The sequence below is a fragment of the Sarcophilus harrisii genome, chromosome 4 (genome assembly GCF_902635505.1).
Source record: "Sarcophilus harrisii chromosome 4, mSarHar1.11, whole genome shotgun sequence".
Lineage (NCBI taxonomy): Eukaryota > Metazoa > Chordata > Mammalia > Dasyuromorphia > Dasyuridae > Sarcophilus > Sarcophilus harrisii.
This window is the reverse complement of record NC_045429.1, coordinates 61,499,014-61,524,386: the sequence shown is the minus strand read 5'-3', so window position 1 is coordinate 61,524,386 and position 25,373 is coordinate 61,499,014. Positions and strand designations below refer to the sequence as shown.

At 37.1% G+C, this 25,373-nt stretch overlaps 2 protein-coding genes across 5 annotated transcripts in view; both read right to left on the bottom strand.

Moving 5' to 3' along the window:
• Positions 1-143: 143 nt before the first annotated feature.
• Positions 144-4,778, bottom strand: LOC100928815 (heme-binding protein 2). The gene is made up of 6 exons (XM_031936923.1): positions 4,138-4,778; positions 1,872-1,975; positions 1,206-1,341; positions 838-1,003; positions 481-673; positions 144-283 (listed from the first exon to the last, which is right to left on the bottom strand). The coding sequence occupies exons 2-6, from the start codon at positions 1,944-1,946 to the stop codon at positions 239-241; spliced, it is 615 nt and encodes a 204-aa protein (XP_031792783.1). The 5' UTR covers positions 1,947-1,975; positions 4,138-4,778; the 3' UTR covers positions 144-238.
• Positions 4,779-8,712: 3,934 nt separating this feature from the next.
• The window catches only part of DARS2 (aspartyl-tRNA synthetase 2, mitochondrial), a 28,387-nt gene continuing 11,726 nt past the window's right edge, over positions 8,713-25,373 (bottom strand). For 3 of the 4 annotated variants that reach the window (XM_023501789.2, XM_023501791.2, XM_023501792.2), the window contains exons 9-18: positions 24,905-25,011; positions 23,322-23,391; positions 22,630-22,809; positions 18,455-18,562; positions 15,634-15,696; positions 14,179-14,331; positions 11,859-12,077; positions 11,479-11,589; positions 10,834-10,909; positions 10,097-10,353 (exon numbers count right to left, since the gene is read on the bottom strand). In XM_023501789.2, the coding sequence (XP_023357557.1) occupies positions 10,097-10,353; positions 10,834-10,909; positions 11,479-11,589; positions 11,859-12,077; positions 14,179-14,331; positions 15,634-15,696; positions 18,455-18,562; positions 22,630-22,809; positions 23,322-23,391; positions 24,905-25,011 (1,344 nt within the window). Of the gene's footprint in view, positions 10,354-10,833; positions 10,910-11,478; positions 11,590-11,858; positions 12,078-14,178; positions 14,332-15,633; positions 15,697-18,454; positions 18,563-22,629; positions 22,810-23,321; positions 23,392-24,904; positions 25,012-25,373 lie in introns of all 4 variants that reach the window. The other variant, XM_003767449.4, reaches the window with a different exon arrangement.

Sequence of the window (25,373 nt, the reverse complement as noted above, 5' to 3'; positions counted from 1 at the left end):
AGGTATATTTGGAAGGAAAGAACATTAGAGTGTATTCATGAGCCCCACTGAGCTTAGTCATTTTAATTAAAACCAATTTTTCTTAGCAAGAAAGATAAGAGTTTAAGTTTGTAGAAACTACCTATTACCTTATTTGGCAGGAAAATAACTAAAAGGGAATGGCAGATCCATGCAGATATTCCCACGGTGTGAATCAGTGGCAGTTGAGGTCAGTGCCCAGGTTTCCTTTAACTGTCCATTAGACTAGGAGTTTGCCAATTTTTCCAAGGAAGTTCTTTGCCATCTGTAACTCAAAAAATTTCCCACAAAATGATTTCTGTGCTTTGCTTCACTTCCTACCCGTTTCCTATAACTATGACCTGCAGCTTTAGGAATTGGAAATAATCCCATTGATGGCTTCCCTGGTGTTCTCCCCCATTCCACCCCCTCAAATGGCACAAGGCATGTGATTTTAAGTCGGTACAAATATTTAACCCTTACCCATAACCCTTCTATTTCTTCTTTCTTGAAATACCAAACTTCATTATGTCTGTTGAAGAGTCTAAAAGGACTGTTATAGCCAGCAGTATAGTAGAAATCGGAATGAAAAGATTGACCCTCTTTCTGCAGAGTATCTGCTAGAGCTTTGGCTTCTTTGCTGAATTTTTCTGCAGAAGCAAATCCTCCAAATGATCTGCAATAAGATGAACAGATCTTTTAACTCTAGCATAGCACCTTAAATTAACATTCTTTGGGGGAACTGGTGTCAATTGTACAATGTAGGGTGATGTCCTGATGACCCATTGTATTTGCATGTCAAGGGGGCTTCTACCTCACTGAAGTGGAAACAAATACTACCTGACAAAAATGGCTGCTCCTTTCCTCTCCTCAATGAACACATCCGGGTCTGTGGGCTCTGGTGGAGAATTCTGATGCTTAGTTGGTACAAAGAAGGAAACCTTGTATTCAGTGGTGCCAGGCTGCACCCGGCAGGTCACTGGCACTGTCATCTCAATCTGAGTCTCTGGTAAGAAAAAACTCAATAGTGACCTACATGGATCCTGCTAAAACCACGAAAGGGAATTAGTTGTAGAGGCTAAATCAATGGCCTGTGTTGGCCTTTGGTATAATTGGTCTTGTCTGTGGAGCCTAACTTGATGTAGCAATACCAGCTACAATGGTAAGGTCATTCTGGGTACAGTTTTGGGGGTTGAAGAGCTGGATACCTGTCTCATTCTCTCCCTGGATGTAGTGGAAGAGTTTGCTGAACCCTTGACGAAGGGCCTCCTTCTGGCTCTCACCTTTGATCACAGTGCTGGCCCATAAGCCAGCCTCATAATGCCGGAGTTCACATCCGGGCACCTGGGAATACAACCATCTTTCAGGATGTGCTCTGGTGGACAACCGTTAATTTGAATTTATGGTCCGAAGTGGCCTTGACATACCAGGTTCCCTACCAGATAAGCAGGCTTTGATAGCTGAAGCTTCAGCTTATTTGGTATATATAGAGACCCATGAACAAACCAAACCTTGCAGCTAACTGCCCAATACCAAATTGGTTAACTAGTTTGTATGTGACTGAACTACTTCAAGAATGGATACAAGTGAGGTCTTGTGGTAGAGAAAAAAAAGCCAAGGGACAAAGGTTCAAAAATAGTTAAAATCTTGACTGCCTTAGCCATAGTTAGATTCTGTCTAGTCAAATCTTCAACATCCATCCCTCGGCCATCAGGATTTTGGCCAGCATCATCCCTGCTAAATCTTGATGCTAAGATTTAGTTATGGGTGCTAAACTGCAAGCCCAGGATCCTTGCATTTGTTCCATCTCTTCAAGTCTGAATGTAACACATTTCACTTCCCACACAATTACCCCCAAAACCGGCAGTATTTACCGCAACTTCTGCTGGGCTCCACTGAGGTGACTCCCGGTTCTGGGACAGCAACGTCTTTTTTAGGGATCTGATCATGGCCACACCAGAGTCTTAAGGGGAGTCAGCTGAAAGAACAAGCACAGAGAAAGGTCTGACATCTATGGAACTGGAGAAAGGGCTCTTGTAGAATTCTTTGATATGCAACTGAACAGAGCAGTATATCAAAAGAAATGCCTGACAGTCCAGAGCACTGAAAGGAATAGTTGTGATTATGGGTAAACTTGGTGATCTTTGAGAAAGCATTAGCCAAGGTCTTAAGGGTTGAGGAGATGGATGAAAGTCAGAATTTTTTTTTAACATGGTTTTGAAAAGGTGGCTTCTGCAAACTAGTTTATTAAAAGTAGTCGGGTGGATTATTAAACAGATGATTTGTGAGCACATAGAAAATAGGTGTCTGCTGGCAGCCAGAATGTTTTGTCATCCCCCAACATGTCTACATTGCTAAATAGGGCATCATTTGGAGGATAATATAGGTGAATAGTTTACCGGTTTCAGGCTCAGCAGATGGAGTCCTAGCCCCAAAGTTGTAAATGCCTTTGAGACGAGTCTCTTAAAACCTCTAAATTAACCCATCTGTAAAATGAGAATAATGCCACCTACCTCCCAACAGGCAGAAAAATGATTTGACAGTCATGTACTACTACCATCACCACTACCACTACTCCCCCCCCTCCCTCACTAACATTATCTATCACAACCACCATTTATATAGCACTTTAAGATCTGAAAAGTACTTTGCAAATATCTTGATCTTCACCACAACCCTAAAGTGTAGGTGTTATCCCTATTATATTTGTGAAAAAAATGACAGGCAGAGGTCAAGTGACTCAACTAGAATAACACAAATTTGCAGTTATTCCCAAGTTCAGAGAGATTTTTGGGAGCACAATTTCAACTTATTGTGACTGTGGACTGCAACTAATAGCTTATTACATTAGGACTTTTAGTAAAATCTATAAAACGTCAGATTCTGCATTGTATTGAGGCTGCTTTCCAAATGGCACAAATAACAGGACAAGGAGAAAGCTTGATTTCATTTGAAAAAGACATGGGGACTTTGAGGAAGGAATGTGGCATATAATATTGGATGGAGTTCTAACCCTGGTGGTTTGGATCAATTTTTTTTGGATCATAAGGGAAAGTTCAATTAATAGATGAATGTGTACATATATGACAGTTTATATCCAGAAATGATGTAAAAGTGAAAAAAAAAAGCTCATCGGAGAAAGGACTTTGGAGATACTGATTATATGTTAATTGACCACAAGATAGCAGTATGATGCAGCTCTTGTAGAAAGGAACATTGATCACTTAGGAACAAACCAAACCCCTAGCTTGTAATAACGCTGCATATGCAATGTGTTCTTCTCTCCCTAGTCTTCCATACGCACCTCCATGTTATAAAATGAATGTGGAAATAGTCAATTCTTGCTTGGTGGCCAGTGTTAGTTTATGAATTCTCTTCCAATGGACAGGAGAATTCTGAAAGGCTGCATTGTCAGCTGAGGGACAACAGATAGGCAGAGCTTCGTCAGGAAAAACTACCTTGCCAGCCAAGTTTACTGCCAATTTAAAGGAGAAGGGACAAAGGAAGCACTAGCGTTTGAGAGAAGATGGTGTACGACAAAGTCTTAATAGGATCTGTACCACCATTTCTTTCCAGCTTTCTCTCTTGTGAGAATCAAAAGATGTCTAACAAGAGTATATGAAAATTCATTAAGATTAAAAATCTAGGGGTGGAAAAAGGCCCCTTAAAGGTGCATTATCTCGCCCAATTACAAATGAAATAGGCCTGAAGAGATAGAGTTGCTTTGCTCAAGTTCATATAAAAACCATGAGCCTAGACCTACAGGTTTCATTTAGTTGTCTTGCTGCAATTATTATTTTTACATAAAGCAAGAAATGAATATATTGTTTCTCAGAATCGTGCATAATTAGAAAGATAGTTGAAGAGGCCATAATGATAGTCTCAATGCTAAAATTTCAATTCAGCCATCAGGGAAGCTGATCAGTCTAATTTAGTTGGGCAGTTTTATGTATTTGGCTTATTAACCATACTTTTGTAACAGCCTTCAAACAATTTCCAGTTTCAAAGCTTTCAAAAAACCCCAAAGGTCTTGTAATGTCCCGTGACTGCCTTTATCTTCCTTTCCCTTTTTTCCTCTCCCTCCCACACCTATCCTAATTCCTAGAATTGGAAAGAGATTAAAGAATTGTAAATACTTACATCTGAAAATGCTTCAAGTTCCCTGGTCCGTTTTCCAAAGTGCAAGTACATATCCAGATGTACGTATTCGAGTATGGATGAGAACACTTGGGTCACTGTTGCAAGACTAGGACACTCCTTCCATTTTTCTATTGGTGCAAACTGTTATAAGAGCCAAAGTATTTGAAGCACCAGCACCCACATATGGCCACTCTGAGTTGGGATGCCATCTGTTTAATTAGTGGAGCCTGAAACAAAGCCTATTGCCATGGACATTAAGAGGAGCACAAAGAGTGTTTTTGTGTTATATTCAAGCATAAAGATTCAGAAATAATAGATTGCTTCTGTTCATCTCTAAGTAATGTTTGCCCATTAGGATATAGATGCCACTGCCTTTCAAAGGATCAACTCCAAGGTTTTCATTTTTTCACAGTGCTCCTGACAATTTTCTAAGGCTAAACTGCAGTGCACTTGGTGGAGTTGCCTCTTGATGTGTTACCTGGACCAATGAAATGAGAGGGTCTGGATGAACAAGAGTTTAAACTAGATTGCTCCGAAAAATAAAAAAAGACAGGAATCTGGACCAAAAGTTTTTCAGTTTGACTGGCTCTATGGGAGCTACTTTACTCTAAAAAGGGAAGAATAAGAAGCATTTATATAGACCAGTGGTTCTCAAACTTTTGTTCTCAGTATCTTCATTTTGTTAAAAAAACTTAACGAGGATCTGTTCAAAGAGTTTTTGTTCACATGGGTTATATTTATAGTTATTTACTATATTAGAAATAAAAAAATAATTTTGAATTTGTTGACCTCTAAAAGGGTTTCAGAGACCCCAACAATTCTTTGGATTATACTTTGAGGACCACTGATATAGACTCTATTATGTGCCAGGCTCTATGTGAAGTGATTTTTTAGGGAATGGCGGGGGAGAGTGGGGAGAGAGGGGAGCAATTAGGGTTAAGGGACTTTTCCAGGGTCATAAGGTTGGATTTGAACTGGCCGGACTCCAGGGCCACATTAAATACTTTTTGCAAATATTTCTCTTTTAATCTTCAAAAAAACTTTACAAGGCAGATGCTCTTATAGTCCCCATTTTATAGTTAAGGAAATGGAAGCAGACAGGTTAAAATGACTGGCCTAGGGTCACACGGCTAGTGTGAGACTGAACCTGAACTCGGGACCACCTGACTCCAAGCCCACTGCTCTATCCTAACCAACTGTAGAATGACCTATACTCAATTACTAAGAAAACACCTTCAGAACTGACCCCCAGAGTGACTAACAACGAGGTGAGACTAATGATGCAGCAGGTTTCTCAGCTCTTGGCAGGGAGGTGATGACTGTCACACTTTGATTTTCAAGAGGATCAGTGGCATTCTTGACTTGCACATGAATCATATTTAAGTGAGGCAGCTCTGCACAAAGTTGTCCCTCTCATGCTCTTCCAGTCATTCAAGTCCAGAAGACAGAAGTCGAGCTCTGGCAGCAGCTTGGGACACAGCGGGTGACTTGGGTGTATGATGTCTGGCCAACCTCTACGTGCTCCATGGCGCCTGCTTCAGCTCCCTTCACCATCATTGAGACAAACTGTCCTCATCTGTTTATTCTTCAGGCAAGTCTTCCCATGCATGGAGCATATGTTCCCCTAACTCTGCAACAGTGTAAGGCCTGTTGGCTACTCTCAACCTTGCGAGCCCACCTCTCTGTTAGCAGGGTGTAGCCTCTGCTTATGCTCTTAATTTCTTGGAGCCACAAGGGGGATTGGGTAGAAACAGACACCAAAGGTGAATGAACAGCCCCCAAAAGGGCTCTGTAAACCCTCCCACCAGTGTTAGTCCTTCTGAACATCCCATATAGTGGTAACAGACATAGCCAGTGTGGGAACTGTTTGGCTTTTATACCTGTATTTGTGAAGGGAGAGAGCTATTTGGGGGAATTGTGATAAAGATTTCAAAAAAAAAAAAAATATTGAAAAGATGTTAGAAGAGGGGAAAAGGAAGTTCAGAAGGAGACATTGGAAAGAGGAATTTTATTACTATTGCAAAATTTTATATTCACTTTATAACAAGAAGCTGTTTCACATGTAATATTTTTTTATTCTTATACTGAACTGTTTGTTAAATTTATAATAAAAAATTAAGAGGAAAATTCTAAGGGGTAGCACTGGCATGAGTGAGAGAGGGATAATTTGCTGGTTGCAGTGGGATAATTTGAGTCCTGCCTCTAAGAAAATTCATGGCATTTGGATCTGAGAATAGGAGTTCTTTTCCAACGCAGTATGGGAAGCAATGGGAAATGCAGGAGCTTCTGCCACCAGCCATGTGAGCAATAACTTCTTTAAGACCGTTTCCTAATTGTAAAACATGGTTACTGACAACTTTGGTATCTTCACTTCAGAGGGTTGTTGTGAAGCTCAAATTAAGTGAAATTTAAAGTGCCATACAAATATCAGTGATAAACATTATGAGTCTGGGCATTATTAGCTCTAGGCCAAAAAGCCTTTAACTAAAGAAAGCGATGAGTTGTCTTATTATCTCCATAAATCTTCATGGGGGAGATAGACTTTCAGCCATTGTTCAAATTAGAGAAGACAGAAAACAGTAAGAGGATATGGGAGTATTTAAATGGGTAATGTCATTTTAACAGACATGCCTGACAAAATCTTTTATCAGAAAAAGCCCTACAGATTACTGAGTACAACTTTTTGTTACAGATGAAGATCCGTGTCCGCAGAAAAATGTTTAAGTACTGAGTGGTTTACCTTGAATGTTATCTGCTAATCTATTTCTTTGGAAGTCAGAAAAGGGTATGGAGCCAGCAACTTTAGAAAGACCCATACTTCAAAAAGGCTGATAAAAAGGGTTTTTGTTATTAATTAATAAAAAGACCTAAACTTTTAAAAAGAAGGAAAGGGGAATTCTTGGAGTAAACAAACCAGTTGCATAGGACTATTGTTTCTAAAGCAGAAGGGCATAAAACGAATCCAACAGACATGGGAATAGAAGTATCAGATGACAACAAGGAGAAATTGTTCACAGGACAAGCATCACTGCTGGACAATGGCTACCACTGTTCTCCCCAAGAAATGGCCAGCCCCTCTCCACCCTTCTTACCCCCCCATTTAAAAGCATGTATCTTACAGTTATTTCTCAGGATTTTGACTGGAAGTGAAAAATTTGTCTTGTTTGAAATTAAGCTTACAAATTCCTAAATTGAATGGAAAGAACCCCTGAAACTATTCAGATGTACATACCCTTGATCAAATGATACTTCTACTTACTAGGTTTGTACCTTAAAAAGATCAAAGCAGAAAAGGACATATATAAAAGATATTTACAACAGTTCTTTTTGTGGTGGCCAAGAATTGGAAACTGAGAAGAAGCCAATCCACTGGGGTATGGTTGAATAAAGTTATGATGTGTGAATATGCTGGAATACTACTGTGCAATAACAAATGAAGAGAGTTCCAGAAAAACCTGAAAAGGCATGTGAATTGATGCAAAGTAAAGTGAGCAGAATCAGGAGAGCAATTCATAAAATAATAATATTAGAAGAGTAATCAACTTTTTAAAGATCTAGTAACTGTTCAACAAGGACCAACTACAATTTCTCATGAGGAAACTATAACTACAAAGACTCATGAGGAAATTTATCCACTTCCAGATAGACTAATGGAGCAAGAATACCAATGGAAATATATTTTAGCTACTGATGGAATTTGTTTTGTATAACTAACAACATATTTATAATGGATTTTATTTTTCTTTCCTTCTCAATGGGTAAGGAAGAGGGAAAATCTAAAACTTACAAATACAATTGAATTAAAAAGACAGAATTCCCAAATTGAGCTATTCCTCAAATTCTTAGGATAATTTAAAACTATCAGGGGGTATAAATATATTATTATTATTATTATATAATAAGCATTAAATTAATAACTAGAGATCTAGTAGGTAGGAAGATAGAAAGACTTGCTGTGATCAAGTCCTGGTGACCCTGGACAACTTAACTACCTTCTCACTGTCTCCAGGTAACTTGTCTTCTAGACTAAGTTTTGTAGCAGTTGGTCAATTTGGGGCAGTGGGGGGGTAGAGTGGGGGGGGGGGGGCGGGAGGAGGGATGGGGGTGTTAAGAGAGATGGGAAACCTTTTATATTTGCAGAATTATAGTTCTGGTTAAAAAACCCAAACTTCCCAAGACAAGTGGTAGAATTTTAGAATTTTGCTAGGCATGAAAAGGACTTAAGCAATGGCATTAACAGATTCTCTGAAATCTAATGTTGATTTTTTGAGTTTTGGAGATACTGGCAGCATAATGATGTTTCTTTTTGTTTTTTCTCAGGCAATTGGGATTAAGTGACTTGCACAGGGTTACACAGCTAGGGAGTGTTAAGTGTCTGGGGCCAGATTTGAACTCGGGTCCTCCCGACTTCAGAGCTGATGCTCTATCCACTGCGCCACCTTGCTGCCCCAGAATAGTGATTTTTCTATGATGCCAAGAAGAATTCTTTGTCAGGTTTGAGTTTTTTGTTAGTGAGTAGCAGTGCTGAAAATATTTAATGTTAGAAATTGGGTGATTAGATGTTGATTAAAGAGGTAATGGGAAAAAATAGGACTTTATTGTCTAATGAAGGTTTTCAGTTCATTTCAGAAAAACCTTTAGTTGATACTAAGAAGGAAAAACACAATTAACTTTGATGTCACTATTGAAATCCATTAAAAATTTTCTGTTCACCAAGTGCCCACCAAAGTTAGGCGAGATGTTTTTAAGACAAACTTGAGGGAAAAGCACCACCTACTGGTTAGCCAACTTTTCTGTAGTTTAACTCCATCTATGTTATGTACATTTCAAAATAGAATCAAAGACAAATTCTATTCACCAGAAAAATATATTTTTTTAGCCGATTAGATCATAAGCCCAAGATTTATATCTCTCAACTGCTGTAATATAATGAAAAAAAGGAAGGTAAAATTTTGGACCAAATGCATATAATCCAATTTAAGCTAAGTCGGGGAAGTATAATTAATCACAGTCCTGTTTATATTTCTAGTGTCAACTCTAATCATTAATTAATTGAACCAACTTTCTTCTTTTCATTAGTACCATTAAGGTCACTTTTACAGAGCTGTGTTTTATAGGCCATGAAATGTTTTTCTCACAACAAACTCTTCTGGGTTTGGTAACTTAGGAATGGTAGGTGAGTATCAGTTAAGTAAGCCCCGAGGTACACAAGATTACCACTAGTGTGGTAGTCAGAACATGTTCTTTCTATGTCATCAAATCTCAATTAGTACCTCATTTCCTGATGCTTCTAATCCAGAGGTTTACATTTAGTAATTAAATTAGTATTTTTTAAACAACATAAAACAGTTGATTTACAAATCTGTTATTCATTTTTGTTTGGGCTTTAGTTATACAACTGATTAGCTGCCTCTATATGTATTTTTGGTAGTTAATAATAGCACTTAATAGATGCAGAACACTTTAATTTTCCCTTTAATCCTCATAACTACCTTGTGAGATAGGCCAATGGTATCATGATTAGGTTGCAGATAAAGATCCTGGCTGAGTGTGAGATAATCTTGGGGCCCCTGACCCTAGAGCTGGGCCTCCTGACTGATTTCTTGCCTGGTGCCCAGTTTCCTTTTCCACACTGCAAGTGAAACATCACAATTTAGATAGTTCCACTGTGGGATAAGACCTTGTGTTGGCTTGAATCACCAAATCCCATGATTGCAGCATTTTCTACCGGACACAATTCTGGCCATTTTTGGCCAGAACAAAGAACGCCCTGGAGAACCATGATGAGTGGGCACAAAGCAGCCATCCTAGCCACCCAGTGGGCCCAGCATCTCTGTCTGTGACAATGCTGGATTCTATGACTGAGAGAGGAGACACCTTCCATGTGTTGCACACCTTCTTCACTGGCCCTCTGGTCATGGGCCAGACTTCCTTCTTTCCTAATGTTCAGGAGTCTGGCCTAGGGATTCTCAGCTTTGGCAAGGCTCGGGAACACCAACTCTTGTGAAGACTCAGTTTCAGAGATGACAGACTTGACATCTTTTCTGTCTGTGACTTCTGGGCTCTTGACCTGGATATGGTAGGGCTCTATCTCTTCAGGAGACATGTAATCTGGGGCATTGCTCATCAGGTCATGTCCCCGGAAGGACTTTGGAAAGGCAATGACATCTCTTATGCTTGGTGCTCCAGTGATAAGGCACACTAATCTGTCTAGCCCTATAAGAGAAACGTCGTGTTACTTCAAAAAAGGCATGTAACTTGTGGTTAGTAGCTTTCTATCCAAATTCTAGATCATTTTTTATGTGAAGTCTTGAAGGAGTCAGATATAGTTAACTGAATATTTTGGGGGTTTTAGTTGGCTCATGGATCCAACTTGTAGAAACACTTTTTTCTTTTTGAGAATGTTTTCTTTTCTAGGCTTTCATTTTAGAGCAGTATTCAGGATCAATTTCCAAATGCTATTATAATGAATAACAAATTTTTGCTAAGAATTTACTGATGGTCCACTGTGATCAGGGCAATGATATATCACTAGGTGGATAAGACTTCTTGTTGGGGGTATTTACAGTCTGTGTGGTCTGGCTAACAAGTGTACCTTTTCTTGCTTGATAAGGTAACTGGGACAAGTAGTTCTTGCAAACAGCAGGCAGCCAACATATTATTTTTAGGTGAAAAGAATGATTTGTATGCACTTACCTAAAGCAATTCCTCCATGGGGTGGTGCCCCAAAATCTAAAGCCTGAAGTAGGTGAGAGAGCATTTTAACATCTTCCTGTAATTCCAAAAAAACAATGGTTTTAAAGTTGTACACATAAGTAAGTTAATTCCATTCATCTTATATTTGCATCTACCTCAACTGCCAATAAAATCTCCCTCTTTGCAAGATATAATTCTAGGTCTCCTCAAACCTTTCTTCCTTAAACTTATTACTCTACATATCTTCTAATAACCCCTAATCTCTAGAGTTTTGGCTTATATCACAGATACCATTTCCTAATTTCCATGCTTTAAATCCTAGAAAATGGATAATTATCCTGTCACCAAGATTTGCCAAATTTCAAATTCAAATTAATGCTATATAAATGAGTGATATTAAAGCCCTTTTAGTTTTTTTTCCCTTTTTAAATCTTTTCACTATCATTTCAGGTACACATTCTAAATACTTTGTACTTGTGAGCAATGTCTCAAGCTCAACACAGGACTATATAAATTATAATAGCAGACTAAAGCTATCTTTGGAATGTAAAACGACAATGGCTTGTTTTGATTAAAAATATATTCAATTAAAATACACTTTATTAAATGCCAGGATGCCGCCTGGAACTCGTAGGGGTAGGTTACCTTTAACACTGTTTCCAGGACATACTGTTGCTGCTCTGCATTATGAATTCGAATAGAACCACCTCCTATCTCACTGCCATTCAGCACTAAATCATAATGTTGGCTTCGAACCTAGAAAAGAAGTGGGATTTTCAATAATAAAAAGATATTGCCCTGTCTTGATGCAGTTCTGCAAGAAGAAATTATTGTAAATTTTGAATAAGTAGCAGATTGCTAATTACTGATTCAAAATAAGCAATGTGTGGAGCAGTTTTATTTTATTTTTTTTATGTGCATTTTTTGATGACAGCAAAAGTCAAAATTTAAGACCTTAATGCAGAACTACAAGTTTTCTGCCTTGATGCATCTCTTTTTTAATTTGAAAGTATAGAAAACAGTACCTTTTCTGGCTCAGTGTAGAGAAGGTGGCCATCGTTGGGGTGAGGAGCGGTAAATGGATGATGGGCTGATTCTAGTTCTGTGGGATCCTCCTCTTTAGGAAGGAAGAGTGGAAATTCTACCACCCAGAGGAAGTGGAACAGAGCTGGATCACGAAGCTCTACTCCTCTGGCCTCCAGAAGGTCAGCACATTCCAGGCGTAATTTTCCTAATACAGAACACTGTGAATAACAGAAAAAGAATAGGTAGAGGGAAACCCGTTAACTGGCACTCAGACTGAATGTAGAGGCTCAGCATGTAGGCATCTTCTGAATTTATAAATTGTCTAACAAATTACGAGCTATCAGTTAACAAGTGTTTTCCTAGATGAAAACGATGTAGGAAGAGGCAGTAATACTCTAATCAAGTGGAAAAACCAACCAACCAATCACATTTCTTTGTTTTTTTTTTTTGCAAGGCAGTTGGGGTTAAGTGACTTGCCCAGGGTTACACGGCTAGGAAGTGTTAAATGTCTGAGGTCAGATTTGAACTCAGGTTCTCCTGATTCCAGGGCTGGTGTTCTTCCCACTGAGCCATCTAGCTGCCACAAAACTACATTTCCTAATGGAGGAAATTAAGGGTATTAGATACTTTTTATTTTCTGCAAGTGACTGGTGTATCCCTCTTCCCTCAATGAGTGCGTTTTGATGTTGCTGCCACCACCTTATTCTAAACACACCTACTACTTCAGAGATCTCAAAGCACCAATGGGTGATAAGCCCCACAGGACTTGTTGGCAAATGAAAGCTACTGAGGGATATGCACCACAATAGCTTGACACGATGGTGTCTGAAGCACTCTCTGTTGATGAACCATATTAAGCTTTATAAAAAGTAAAAAGCAAGTAGGCCAGGAGAAAAGGTTTTTGGGAAAGGGGGGTTCCGGTGATGGGAAAGATGCCACAGTAAATGGGGGTACAGATAGCAAAGATAAAAATAACATGGATTCTCTCTGGATCTGACAAGGCGAAAAGTGAAGAAGCCGAGAAGAAAATATCCAAAGTCCATGACCACAGGAGTGGGATTCTTTATTTATTTTTTTCTTTTTTGCTGAGGCAATTGGGGTTAAGTAGCTCACCCAAGGTCATACAGCTAGGAAGTGTTGAGTGTCTGAGGTCGGATTTGAACTTGGGTTCTCCTGACTTCAGGGCTGGTGCTCTATCCACTGCACTATCTAGCTGCTCCTGGGACTCTCTTATTTTCAAAAAAATCTAGAATCTGTTATCCTTGAGAACTGGTTATAAGTAATAGAATGTGCAAGCAAAAAAAGACGCAACAAAAAAACCAATCCCCTTTCTCCCCAGCCATGAACAAATGACAACATAGAAACAATCCATTGCAGCACTCGGATGATTAATTTCCAAAACATGGGAGGATAGGATGGTTGTTTTCAAGTATGTAAAGAACTGGTGTCTAATCCACCTGTTGGATTAGATCAGATCCAGTTAGTTCTTATAGTTGGCCTTCAATGTGAGAGTTAAGAACAACAGATAGAAGGTGTTGAGGGATGGACTCAGGTGTGAGCTAAGGAAAACACTCCTAGCAATTAAAGCTATGAAAAAGGAAACAAGTCTGTCTGAGGAGAGAGTACAGTCTCCTTCAGCTGAGGCCTTCAGGCAGAGGCTGCACTCATCACAGATCATGTAGAGCAGGGATTAACAAACTACAGTTTGTGGGCCAAATTAGTGCTCTGTCTGATTTTGTAGGACCAGACCAGTGAGCTAAGAATGATTTTACATTTTTAAATACTATATAGAATTATTTAAATACAGTAACTTTAAAAAAAAAAAGGACAAACCACTCTTAGCTCAGACATCACTTAAGTTGGTGGGTAAGCTCTGTCCGCTATTTGTAGTTTGCTGACACCTATCAATCAATAGGAAAAAACTCCTATATAAATATAGGTTGAACTAGAGGATCTCTGAAGTCTTCTTAAATACAAGATTCTGTGATTTTACACTCATATGTGATATCTTTGAGAAACTATCCCTCCTAAAGGCTAAAGATTATCTTTTACTCACAAAGAGAATTCAAATAAGGTTTTCTTCAGGTACATTATGAAATTCATTTAAACAGAGAGAACATAGATTTCCAGAGATCTTGGCATTAACAAAATATTTTCAAACACATTTTATGGAATTACTACCCAATTTCCAATGTGTGCTACACAGCCCCTGTCATGGGCTACTGAGGTCAAATATAGCTCAGACATCCTATGATTTCCTCTTTAAGAAAGGCCTTTACTGGGAGTTGGGAATTGGGACATGTGTGCAATCTTCCTTACCACTTTTTTATGTTCTCCAGCAGCTAACAGAAGCATATCTTCTTCTTGGACTCTCATTAGTCTGATTAGGGTTGATTTCTCCTCTTCCTTTAAGAGTTTAGTAAGTGGAGACTTCCCACTTCCACTGGTCTTCAGAAATACGGGTGAAACCTCCTATGGTGAAGAAAGAGTCTTGTAAATACCACCCAGAAATTTTGCCAAGGGCTGTTGTGCAAAAAATTATTTTCTTTTTATGTTTTTTTCTTTTTTTTGGTCATTTTATAAATCAAGTTACTGGAGACACTTCTTGGAGAGGTGCTGGGGTCAAGTATGTATTTGGCTTTCCTGAGTCAAAAGCTCTGAAAAAAAACAAACTAAACACAGCTGGATGGTAGTGTATATCTTTCAGTCAACTACATGACTGTGAAAATGTGGTCTGTTAGAGAAAATTATTTTTGAAAAATGCCTGTTCCCTATTCATATTTTCATTAGGTACTCTTAATGCATGTACAGTCTAACAGAGGAAAGAAAAATGGGCATAAAAGTTGGTTTTCTATGAGAAAATGTATTCAGAGTAGCCATATAGGAAGCCAAATTGTTAAGTCAAATAACAACAGTATGTAACACTTTAAGGTTGGCAAAATGCTTTATCTCATTTGACAACTCTAGGAGGAAGGCATTATTATTATCCTCTTTTTTACTTATGAAGAAATTGAAATTAACAGAGGCTAAGTGACTTATTTAGGGTCACTTAATAAGTGCTTGAGGCAGGATTTCAACTCAAGTCCTGAGTCTAAAGAACTTAAAGTTTGATTTAAAACCTTTAAAACCCATTAAAACCTAAGAGTGATGCAAAAAGACATCAATACCACTATGTGGCAAGGTGAAAGAAAAGAAAATTGTACTGAATAAATCTGTACTGGCTATAGCTTAATGGCTGGCTCAAGTGAATTGACTCATTATGTAGTTCTTTTTGTTGGACAGTTGGTTTTCAGTTCCATCCTAGTCTTTGGACCCCATCTATGGGTTTTCTTGGCAAAGATACTAGAGAGTTGCCATTTCCTTTTCCTGCTCATTTGAGAAGGAAACTGAGGTAAACATAGTTATTGACTTTCCCAGGGTCACACAGTTAGGCAGTGATTTAAGTCAGACTAGTCTTACTAACTTCAGGCTTGGCACTCTATCTATAGTCGCTTAACTGCCCCCACATAGGCCTTACACTTTACAAAATACTCTCCTCCCAATAACTCTGAGGCAATTGTTCCAAAGATGATTATTCTCACTTTGGAGACAATGAGGTTTGAAAAGACTCAATGACTTGCAGCTTATAAGTGGCAGAGCTAGAAGCTGAACCCAGCTCTTCTGGGTCTAAGATCAGTGCTTTCCCCATGACAGCAAGGTGACCCTCATTAAAAGTTCTATATCATGAATAGGAAGTAAAAAGCTCCTGATGCAACAGACTCATTCCCTTCTTACCTGATTAAAATGGTCAACAGCAAATTGCTTAATGGTCTCAAAGTCTTTACTTCTCAAATATTTCTGAAAAACAAAACAAAGAGCCAGAGTTCTCAATATGACACATAGTTTCATAAATTAAGGCTATTGTATAAGATGAATTAAGATAGGTATCTACAACACTGAGAATTCAATAAAACTAGTTTCTGCTGCTGCATGACAATCACTCAGAATTTTATGTTGTACCTATTTCAGAGCTCCATATCTCACCTTTATTGATCTTTTCTCGAGGATATGGGACTCAGTGGGAAAGACAATATTTTTCAGTTTTTGTTACCACTACCATACTCTGAAAAATAAGTAATACTTCCTAAATAATAGAATATTCATAATTTGATGATTAAGACTTTAAAAAAAATCTCAAATCTTCAGTTTTTGACGCTATATTCATCTGATTAACTTAATCATCATCATTAAACATTTATTCAGTGCCTCTTTTTCTAAGTCCTAGAGATACCTCTCCATTCCCTCCAGACGCACTCTCCGAGGAGGTTCTGTGGGAGCTGGGAAGACAGCATAAGAATTAAATGATAAGTTTTATTAACTTTTCAGATGAGTATAATCTGAGGCAGGTCTGAACTATATAAGCACACCTATTTTCCAGTTTTAAGAAGTAACTTCCAGGTAGTGATAGGCTGCTTGAAGGTTTAACAACCAGGTTCTTTTGGGGTGGGGGGAAAAAGGGATTAGTGCATATGGTACACTCCCAACCCCTTCAATTTATTATTTATTTATTTTGGGAACATTCATTTAAAAATTTTAATTTCCAAATTCTTTCCCTGGTTTCTGTCCATCTCCCAACTCAATGAGGAGGAGCTGTGGTATCAATTATACATATAAAATCACAAAAAATTTCCTTAATTGCCACATTTGAAAAAAAAAAAAAAGAAATTAAGAAATGTAAAGTATAAAATTATTTCTATCTGCACTCAGACTGTCAGTTCTCTTTTTGAAGGTGGACTGCTTTTTTTTTTTTTTAAATAAATTCTTCAGAAATGTCTTAGATCATTATATTGCTGAGAATATTATTGTTTGTTCTTTGTTCTCAAAGAGGACCATGACATCAGAGAGGTGATGCCATGACATGCAAATGAGCTGGACTTAAGTGAGGATGAGCTGTGCAAAGTCACCAGTTTCATCCTCTCCTCTGGAGCCATCTGGATCCAGTGGCAAGCTATAGATCAGGACAAGTATAGCTGGCCCTGGATGCAGTGGGAGACCTTGGCCTTTTTAAGCTAAGGGGTTTAATAGTTCTCAGACTGAGGCAACACCCATTCAGTTATTAAGTCAGGTAAAAAATGAGGCAGACAACGGTCTATTTTACAAGTCAATAAAAGAAAAATCTGGAAAGGGAAAGACCCTCAGAGTTTCTGGGCAAAACAGAAATAACTACTATTTATATATACGCTTTGAGTCAATCATCAGCCCACACAATGATCAAATGGGGCTTGTTTTAGGGCCTACTGTTGGCCAATCAATAAGAGTCAGAAAGATTTGGGTTTAAGACATGGCTCTAGAGAGTGGCTAAGTCATTTGCAGTTGATCATCAATATTGCTGTTAATATGTACACTGTTCTGATTCTTCTCACTTCACTTTGCATCAGTTCATGTAAGTCTCCCCAGGTTTTTCTGAAAGCTGGCTGTTGTTCATTTCTTATAGCACAATAGAATTCCATCACAATCACATACCACAACTTGGTCAGCCATTTACCAATTGATGTGCATTTTCTTAATTTCTGATTCCTTGCCATCATAAAAAGAATTGCTGTAAATATTTTTGTATATATGGATCCTTTTCCTTTTATCTCTTAGAAATATAGACCCCCTAAGTGATATTTCTGAGTCAAAGAGCGTACACAGCTTTAAAGCTCTTTGAGCAAATTTCACTAACACTGCATTAGTATCCCTACTTTTCCACATTCTCTCTAACATATAATTTGTCTTTTCTGTCATATTAGCCAATCTGTATATAATTGACAAGTTCTTTTCAAGAAATTTGCTGTAAAATTTTTTTTCACAATTATGAATACTATATATTTTCCTCCATCCTATTTTCCCCTTTTATCCACTCTTTCTCTTATTTCACTCTATCAATCCTCAAGTGTTTTTTTTTTTTGTCTTTTACCTATCCCAATCTGCCTTCCTTTTCTAAGATACAGCCATCCATCCATCCATCCATCCATCCATCCATACATAATGCAAATAGGGGCAATAGTCAGGCATTCTGATCAATAAGAAACTTTTGTTGATGTTAATTATACCAAGAAACTAACTTCTTTGCACAAAGGATTTTGGTAAAGCAGCTCTGATGCTAATGTAGAGCAAATGTACACTAACCATCAATGAATAACACATTAATCATATCTAAAATGAGTTAATTGTTCCTGAGGGAGATTTAGCATATTAAAAATTTCCCAATAATTAATCTTGAAAATAAAAGAATAAATCATCTTCAATTACTCCTGTGAGACTTAAAAACAATGCCATTTTGAAAAGAACTGATAATGAAATAAGCTAAAAATACTACAACCTCTTGTCAGCCCTGAGGTACCAACCCTGATGTTAGATAAATAACAGCACAGATCTTAAGTCTTTAAGCTGTTTGAGTGGTTAAAAGAATTTGAAGTTCTTAACAATCTTATTGCCATAAGAAGAGTTTATAAATGATTACTGAAGCCATGACTTTTAGGGATATTATTTAAGTTACAATATAAACATCTCTAATATGGCACATTTCTACTTCCTGACTAGATTGCTTTACTAGTAGCAAAATATCACTTACTGCTCCTCCAGGAATACATATGGCTTTGATGGTGCCTTGGGGTTCCTTAAGTACATCTTGAAGAAATTCAATCTCTGCATTCCGAAATACGTCACTGACATCAACAATCTGATAGATGAATAACAAAAACGAGCAATGAAATAAAACAAGAGTCACAGAAAAGTTTTTATTTTGTGGTTTAATAATTTTGCTAATGTAATTTCATTTGTATTTACATATTCAAATTTTTGCTCAATATAGAAATTTTCTATGATTAGTTATTATCTAATCTAGATGAAATAAGAGACAGCAGTTGTGAGCTACTTGCAAGTAAATACCTAAGTGAAAAGACTTGGGTATCTTGACTTCCAACTTCTATATATTACCTTTTTAGATTTGTATTCTATTTAATTTGGAAGGTTTTTAGTAGAGCTTAAATTTTAAGGAGTTTTCCTTTGGGGGTGGGGAGTGAGGGAGCCAAGATGGCAGAGTAGATAGGACTTTGAGCTCTTCCTGACTTCTCTCAAATCAACACCAGATGAAGCTTCTTGAAAGGGTTTTGGAGTGACAGAACCCACAAATGTTTGGAGTGTAAAAAATTTCTAGTAGAAGATATGCTGGAAGAACTTCAGAAAAAGTCTGTCTCAATTAGGTAGGGGGTGGTTGCAGTCCAGCCTAAGTGTAGCACAGGGACCCAGGAGAGTCCCTGGAAGAAATCTAGTGGGAGGTTCTTAGCCAAAATACAGCAGTGTTTGCTAATCTATCCTGGTTCAGAAGTCAAGTGGATGAGCAGACTACCTGTGAGACCTCCAAATGCAGAAGGCAAATAGTGAGGTCCTGAACCTCAGTATAACAAGTAGGATTTAGCCACACTCACCTCCAGCAAGGAAAGAAAGTTAGCAGCTCTGGCCTGCATGGGCAGCATGAGCCGCTGTGGCATGTAGAAGCTTGGGACAATCTCCTCTTTCCCCTAAGATCAGACCTCAACCTTTAAAAATGAGCAAAAAAGCAGAAAGAGGTCTGACTGTAGATAGATTTTGTGGAGACAGAGAAGAACAGACCTCAAATCCTGAGGCCACTAAAGGCAAAACATCTCCAGATGAAGGCTCAAAGGGTGATATGAAATAATCTCTATCTCACAAGACTCTCTTGAAAGAATTCAAAAAGGATTTTAAAAAAGAGTTAGAAGAAAAATGGAAAAAGAATGAGAGCTCTGAAAAGGAAACACAGAAATTATCTGAAGAAAATCCTCCTTAAAAAATAGTTTTGGTGAAATGGAAAAAGAAAACAATTCCTTAAAAAACAGAATTTATGAAATGAAAAAAAAAAAATCCAATGAGCAAAATAACTCATTTAAAAGTTCAACTGGCCAAAATGCAAAAGGAGATTAAAAAAAGCTAACTGAAGAAAATCATTCACTAAAAATTAGAACTGAACAAATGCAAGTAAATGATTCAACAAGACATCAAGAATCAAAATTGAAAATTGGAGCTCCTGGCTCCAAAATTGAAAAAAATAGAAGAAAATGTAAAACACCTCATTGGAAAACAATTGGCCTGGAAAACAGATCTAGGAGAGACAATATAAGAATTATTGGACTACCTGAAAACTATGTTGAAAAAAAAAAAAAAAGAGCCTAGACAACATCTTTCAAGACATCATCAAGGAAAACTGCCCTAATGTCCTAGAACTAGAGGGTAAAACAGCCATTGAAAGAATTCACTGATCACCTCCTGAAAGAGACCCCAAAATGAAAACTCCAAAGAATATTGTTGCTAAATTTCAGAATTATATTAAGGAGAAAATACTGCAAGTAGTCAGAAAGAAACAATCCAAATACTGAGAAGTTACAATCAGGAATACTCAGAATGTAGTAACTTCCACTTTAAAGGATTAAAAGGGCTGGAATATGATATTCCAGGGGGCAAAGGAACTTAGATTGCATCCAAGAATCAACTATTCAGTACAATTAAGCATTATCTTTTCAGGGGAAAAGATGGACATTTAATAAAATAGTATATTTTCATTTATTTTTGATGAAAAGACCAGAGTTGAAGAGAAAATCTTATCTTCAAATACAGAAATCAAGAGCAGCATAAAAAGGTAAAAAGAGACAGGGAAAAAACCCCCCCACTGTTTTTTAAAAGTTAAAATGTATCCCCAGTAAAATGGGAAGATGATATATTTAACTTCTGACAACTGTATCTTTGTTAGGGATATACTTAGAGGGTATAGGTGTAATTTGACTTTACTGTGATGATATAAAAAGAGACTGGGGTAGAAAAGTGTTAAGGGACAGGTCAATTCTCCAAGAGTCTCCACAGCTGTGGATCATAACATCTGAAGGAGTTGCAGGGCAGCCTTTGCTGACACAGGTATTGTGGACTGGGAATGAGATAAATTGGAGGCAGAAGGAAGAGGAGAGAGGTCAGACAAGGCAACGGCCATTCAGTCAGAGAACAGCAACTGCCTTTCAGTCTCCTTGTACCATCCTCTCACAAGAGGAGATCCATTCTGGGTTGGATCTCCAGCAGCCACTGTCAGAGGACTCCTGTATATTCCAACAAGAAAGGGATTGACTGGAAAAGGAAAGGGGAGGTAAAATGGGGCAAATTACATCACATGACGAGGCAAAAAAGACCTATTATAGTTGAGGGAAAGAAGGGAAGAGGATGAGCATTGCATAAACCTTAATCTCCTTATATTTGGCTCAGAGAGAATATCAGACATATTTAATTTAAGACAGGAATTTCTCTTGCCTCATATTTCACAGAAAAAAATTGAAGCTGTTCACTATGAGCTCCCACTTCTTCCTTTTTCCTCACCTTTAAACATGCAGATGCCTTCTGAAACTATCTCTTTCTTTGGTCCTAACTTGTATAATAAGGGAACTTACTCTTATCAAGGTTAACCCCTTTACTTGCTTAACTGATCTCATTCTATTCCAACACATCCCAAAGATTGTCTCTTTTGGTATTTCTACGCTATCGCTTATTTTTCCATCTTTTCCTATCTCATTCCCTACTGCTCACAATTATGTTCCTGGCTCCCCATCAGGAATGTGTTCCTTGATTCTTCTGTCCCTACTCAGTCTCTTCCTTTATCTTTTTGATCCTTTGTGGCTAAATTCCTCGAAAGGCCCACCTACAATAGGGATCTCCATTTTCTTTCTTTTTTACTCAACTCCTTAAAATTCAGCTCCTGACCATATCATTCTACCAAAATTCTTTCTAGGTTTTGAGTACATCCCTCTCTCCTGGTTCTCTTCCTACCTATGTGACAGCTCTTTCTCAGTCTCCTTTCCTGAAACTTCATTTAGACAATGCCCTCTAACTTTAGGGAAGTGACAGGGTTATCTCCTGGACCTTTTTTCCTTCTTCCATTATACTACTGAAATACCCTCAGCATGTTGAGATAAGATTTATATATATTTATAAAGTTGAATCACCTTGCTATTTCCCAAATTATCAGAGGCCACCCTTTGCTAATATTTGTTACTTTCTATTCTCCTATCATCAATTTTGCTGTTAAAACCATCATATATATAAAAGTATGTATATACACATAAATGCAGACACATAAAATACAAAATTCAGAGGTAAAGAGAAAAGGATCAAGCACTTATATAGTATCTTTTATGAGTCAGGCACTGTGCTAAGAGTTTTATAAATATTATCTCTCTTGATCCTCACAACAACCCTAGGAGGTAGCTGCTATTATTACCCCAATTTTATAGCTGCTGAAACTATGGCAAAACTAGAGGGAAAGCGATTTACCCATGATCTAAATAGCTAGCAAATATCTGAGGTCAGATTTGAACCAAGAATTCCTGACTTAGTGCTTTATCCACTGTATTACCAAGCTGTCTCTAAGCTGCCTAGAATTTGATTCTCAAGTCACTGCCCCTAAAATGTGGTTTTAGAGTGAACAGAAGGACCATAATAGTATCACAGGGCTCTAAATAAAACATAAATAATACTAATTTGTGTGTATTTTTAAAAAGAAAATATGTGGCCCACCGGATTTCTTTATATTTGAGTTTGACACCTCTTTCCCAAACACTGTTTTTATTCTGGTTGAATGGAAAATTGCCTCATTTTTAAAATCAGGCAGTGACACAGCACACAAGTGACTGCCACTTCTAGTATAAGATGAAGACTGCTAGAATACCTCAAAATTCTTCAAAAAAGAATTACCTTCATTCCAAAGCGAGTATCTGGTTTATCAGTCCCATATAAGTTCAAAGCCTCAGTGTAAGTCATAGAAGGGAAAGGAATAGTAAGAGGGGTTTTATCCGTAGGCCACGAATACTGAAGCAAGCCCTCAATTAATTTCTGGATTCCAGCCTGGTCTACAAAAGACATCTCTATGTCAACCTGAAATCAAGATAACACATAGCTATCAGCTTCAATAGCAATTACTAATATTTACAACTAAATTTTTTTTCTTTTAAGAAACTAAAGGATTTTATACAGACATGCTGTTGTACAGACATTGTTTTTTAATTCACATTTTGACAGCTATATTAAGTTGACAATAGGTGAGACTTTTCAAAGAATTTTGTCAGTAAATTATGGACATCATCAACAGGTTTACAGAACATGCTGACATTCTATTGGTAACTTGGAACAATAAGAATATAATCCACAAACAGGATGGATTAAAGGTGAGACAAGTGAAACTATAACTGCAATGAAGTTATGTTAGACATATGACTAAAATCAAAAGAGAAATAAAATAAAGCAGAATGACTATTGTGGTCTGTGAAATATTTTTCATACATACAACAAATAATAATGTTCTACAACTTATGTTTAGAGTGTTTAACACAAATACAATATCAGATTAGCTTGAATCTATAAAATTCATATGAATGAACTCATGATACCTGGGTAAATTCAGGTTGCCTTTCTGGCTTAGAACCTTCATCTCGATAACAACGGGCAATTTGGAAGTATCTGCAATTATAAAAACATAATTTAAGATCTAAGATTTAAGATTCTATTATTCTTGCTAATGTTCCAATCTAATTTTTCAATCTGTCTGATCTTTTAGATCTAGCTAGCTAGATCTTGGAGAATTCAGACCTCTCTTTATCAAGTGGATCTTCCCATACTATCTTCAAACATAAGTAAGTCTCTAGATATTGCAATTAGTATAAACTATTCTTGGCCAAACTCTTTGGAAAAGCTGTTCACCTTTGTTGCTTCCATTTTTTTCCCCTTTCACTTCTACTTCAATCCTCTACAATTGCATTTCCATCCATTTCACATCACAACTTAAAATAGTCTCCTAAAAGTTACCAGTGATCTCATAATTGGTATATGCAAAGAGTCTATTCTTAGTCCTAATCCTTCTCAACTTGTCTTCTGCATGTGATACCTCTGGTCACCCTTTTTCTGTATATTCTTTTCTTTTTAGGTTTTTGTGATACTATTTTCTCCTAGTTTGCCTCCTGTGTCATTACTCCTTTTCAGTCTCCTTTGACCATCCTCTAATTACTATAGCTGTCTTATTCTTTAAATTAAAAAAAAAAAATCTCTCTTTAATTAGATATAAAAACATTTGTTTTTTTAAAATGCTGAGCTCCAAATTTTCTCTCCTCGTTCCTTCTCTCCATTAAGAAGACAAGCAATCTGATACAGGTGTGTACAGCTGTGTGAAAAATATTTTCATCATTAGTCATGTTGTGAAACACACATTCACACATGCCCAACCCAAGAAAAATAAAGTTTTAAAAAAAGAGTGGGTTTAATCTTTATTCAAACTCCATCAATTCTTTCATTGAATTTGGACAGCATTTAAAAAATATTAAATCCTTCAAAATTGTCTTCTACCACTGTATTGCTGAAAACAGCTAAGTTATTCACTTAGTTGATCATTCTACAATATTGTTGTTCCTGTGCACACTGTTCTCCTAGTTCTGCTCACTTCACTTTGCATTAATCAGTTAACATAAGTTCAGGTTTTTCTGAAAACATCCTGCTAGCCATTTCTCATAGCACGTTTTAACCCTATTGAATCCCTTCTTGTTCTTGTTCACCTTTTTATGCTTCTCGTCTTATATTTGAAAGTCAAATTTTCCAATCGGTTCTGGTCTTTTCACTTGAATGCTTGAAAATTCTCTATTTCATTAGAAATCCATTTTTTCCCTTGAAGAATTATATTCAGTTTTGCTGAGTAGGTGATTTTTGGTTGCATTCTGGCTCCTTTGCCCTCTGGAATATCATATTCCAAGCTCTCTAATCCTTTAATAAATAATCTGCTAAATCTTAAGGGATCCTGAATTGTGGCTCTGTAATATCTGAATTGTTTCTTTTTGGCTACTTCAAGTATAGTAATGATTTATTAAATCTAATTTTTTCTTCCGCCCATTACTTAAGAAGCACTTGCAAATATCTCATCCTTCTCAGAAGTCTGAGTTCCTAAATATTTCTGTTTTTGGTAATACCTTTATTAAAGAAATCTTACCTGTCAAAACCTCCAACCATCAAAAGCTGCTTGAACTGTTGAGGACTCTGAGGAAGTGAATAAAACTTTCCGGGTTCCCTTGATGGTACCACAAATTCTTTTGCACCCTGATATCAAGCAAGTAAAAGAATGAGAACATTGATGAAAATTAAAAGCAGAGTATAAATAATTGGTGGAAATTACAGTTATATATTAATAAGATCAAGTAAGTTGAAGTTAAACAAGTTCTGGTCCAGCAAAAAACAATCAAGATTATTTTGAGCAATTATTTTCTACTCAAGTAAATATAACTTATGTCCTACAATTAAATGTAAACTCATTGAAATGTTAAATTTATTAAAAATAGAAACTGTTCTTATTTATTTTCATGCCTTCTCTACTGCACTTCCTTTCTTATAAACAATAGACATTCAATTAATTTGTTGAATTATTGCCTAAAGTGTAGTTACTAAGTCAATTAATAAATTTT

Excerpts from the sequence above, each read along its gene's own strand:
- LOC100928815 (XM_031936923.1), bottom strand. The coding sequence starts at position 1,946 with ATGATCAGATCCCTAAAAAAGACGTTGCTGTCCCAGAACCGGGAGTCA. Across the intron at positions 1,342-1,871 it reads GGAGCCCAGCAGAAGTTGCG|GTGCCCGGATGTGAACTCCG; the intron begins GTAAATACTGCC and ends TTGTATTCCCAG. Across the intron at positions 1,004-1,205 it reads CCAGGGAGAGAATGAGACAG|AGACTCAGATTGAGATGACA; the intron begins GTATCCAGCTCT and ends TTTTCTTACCAG.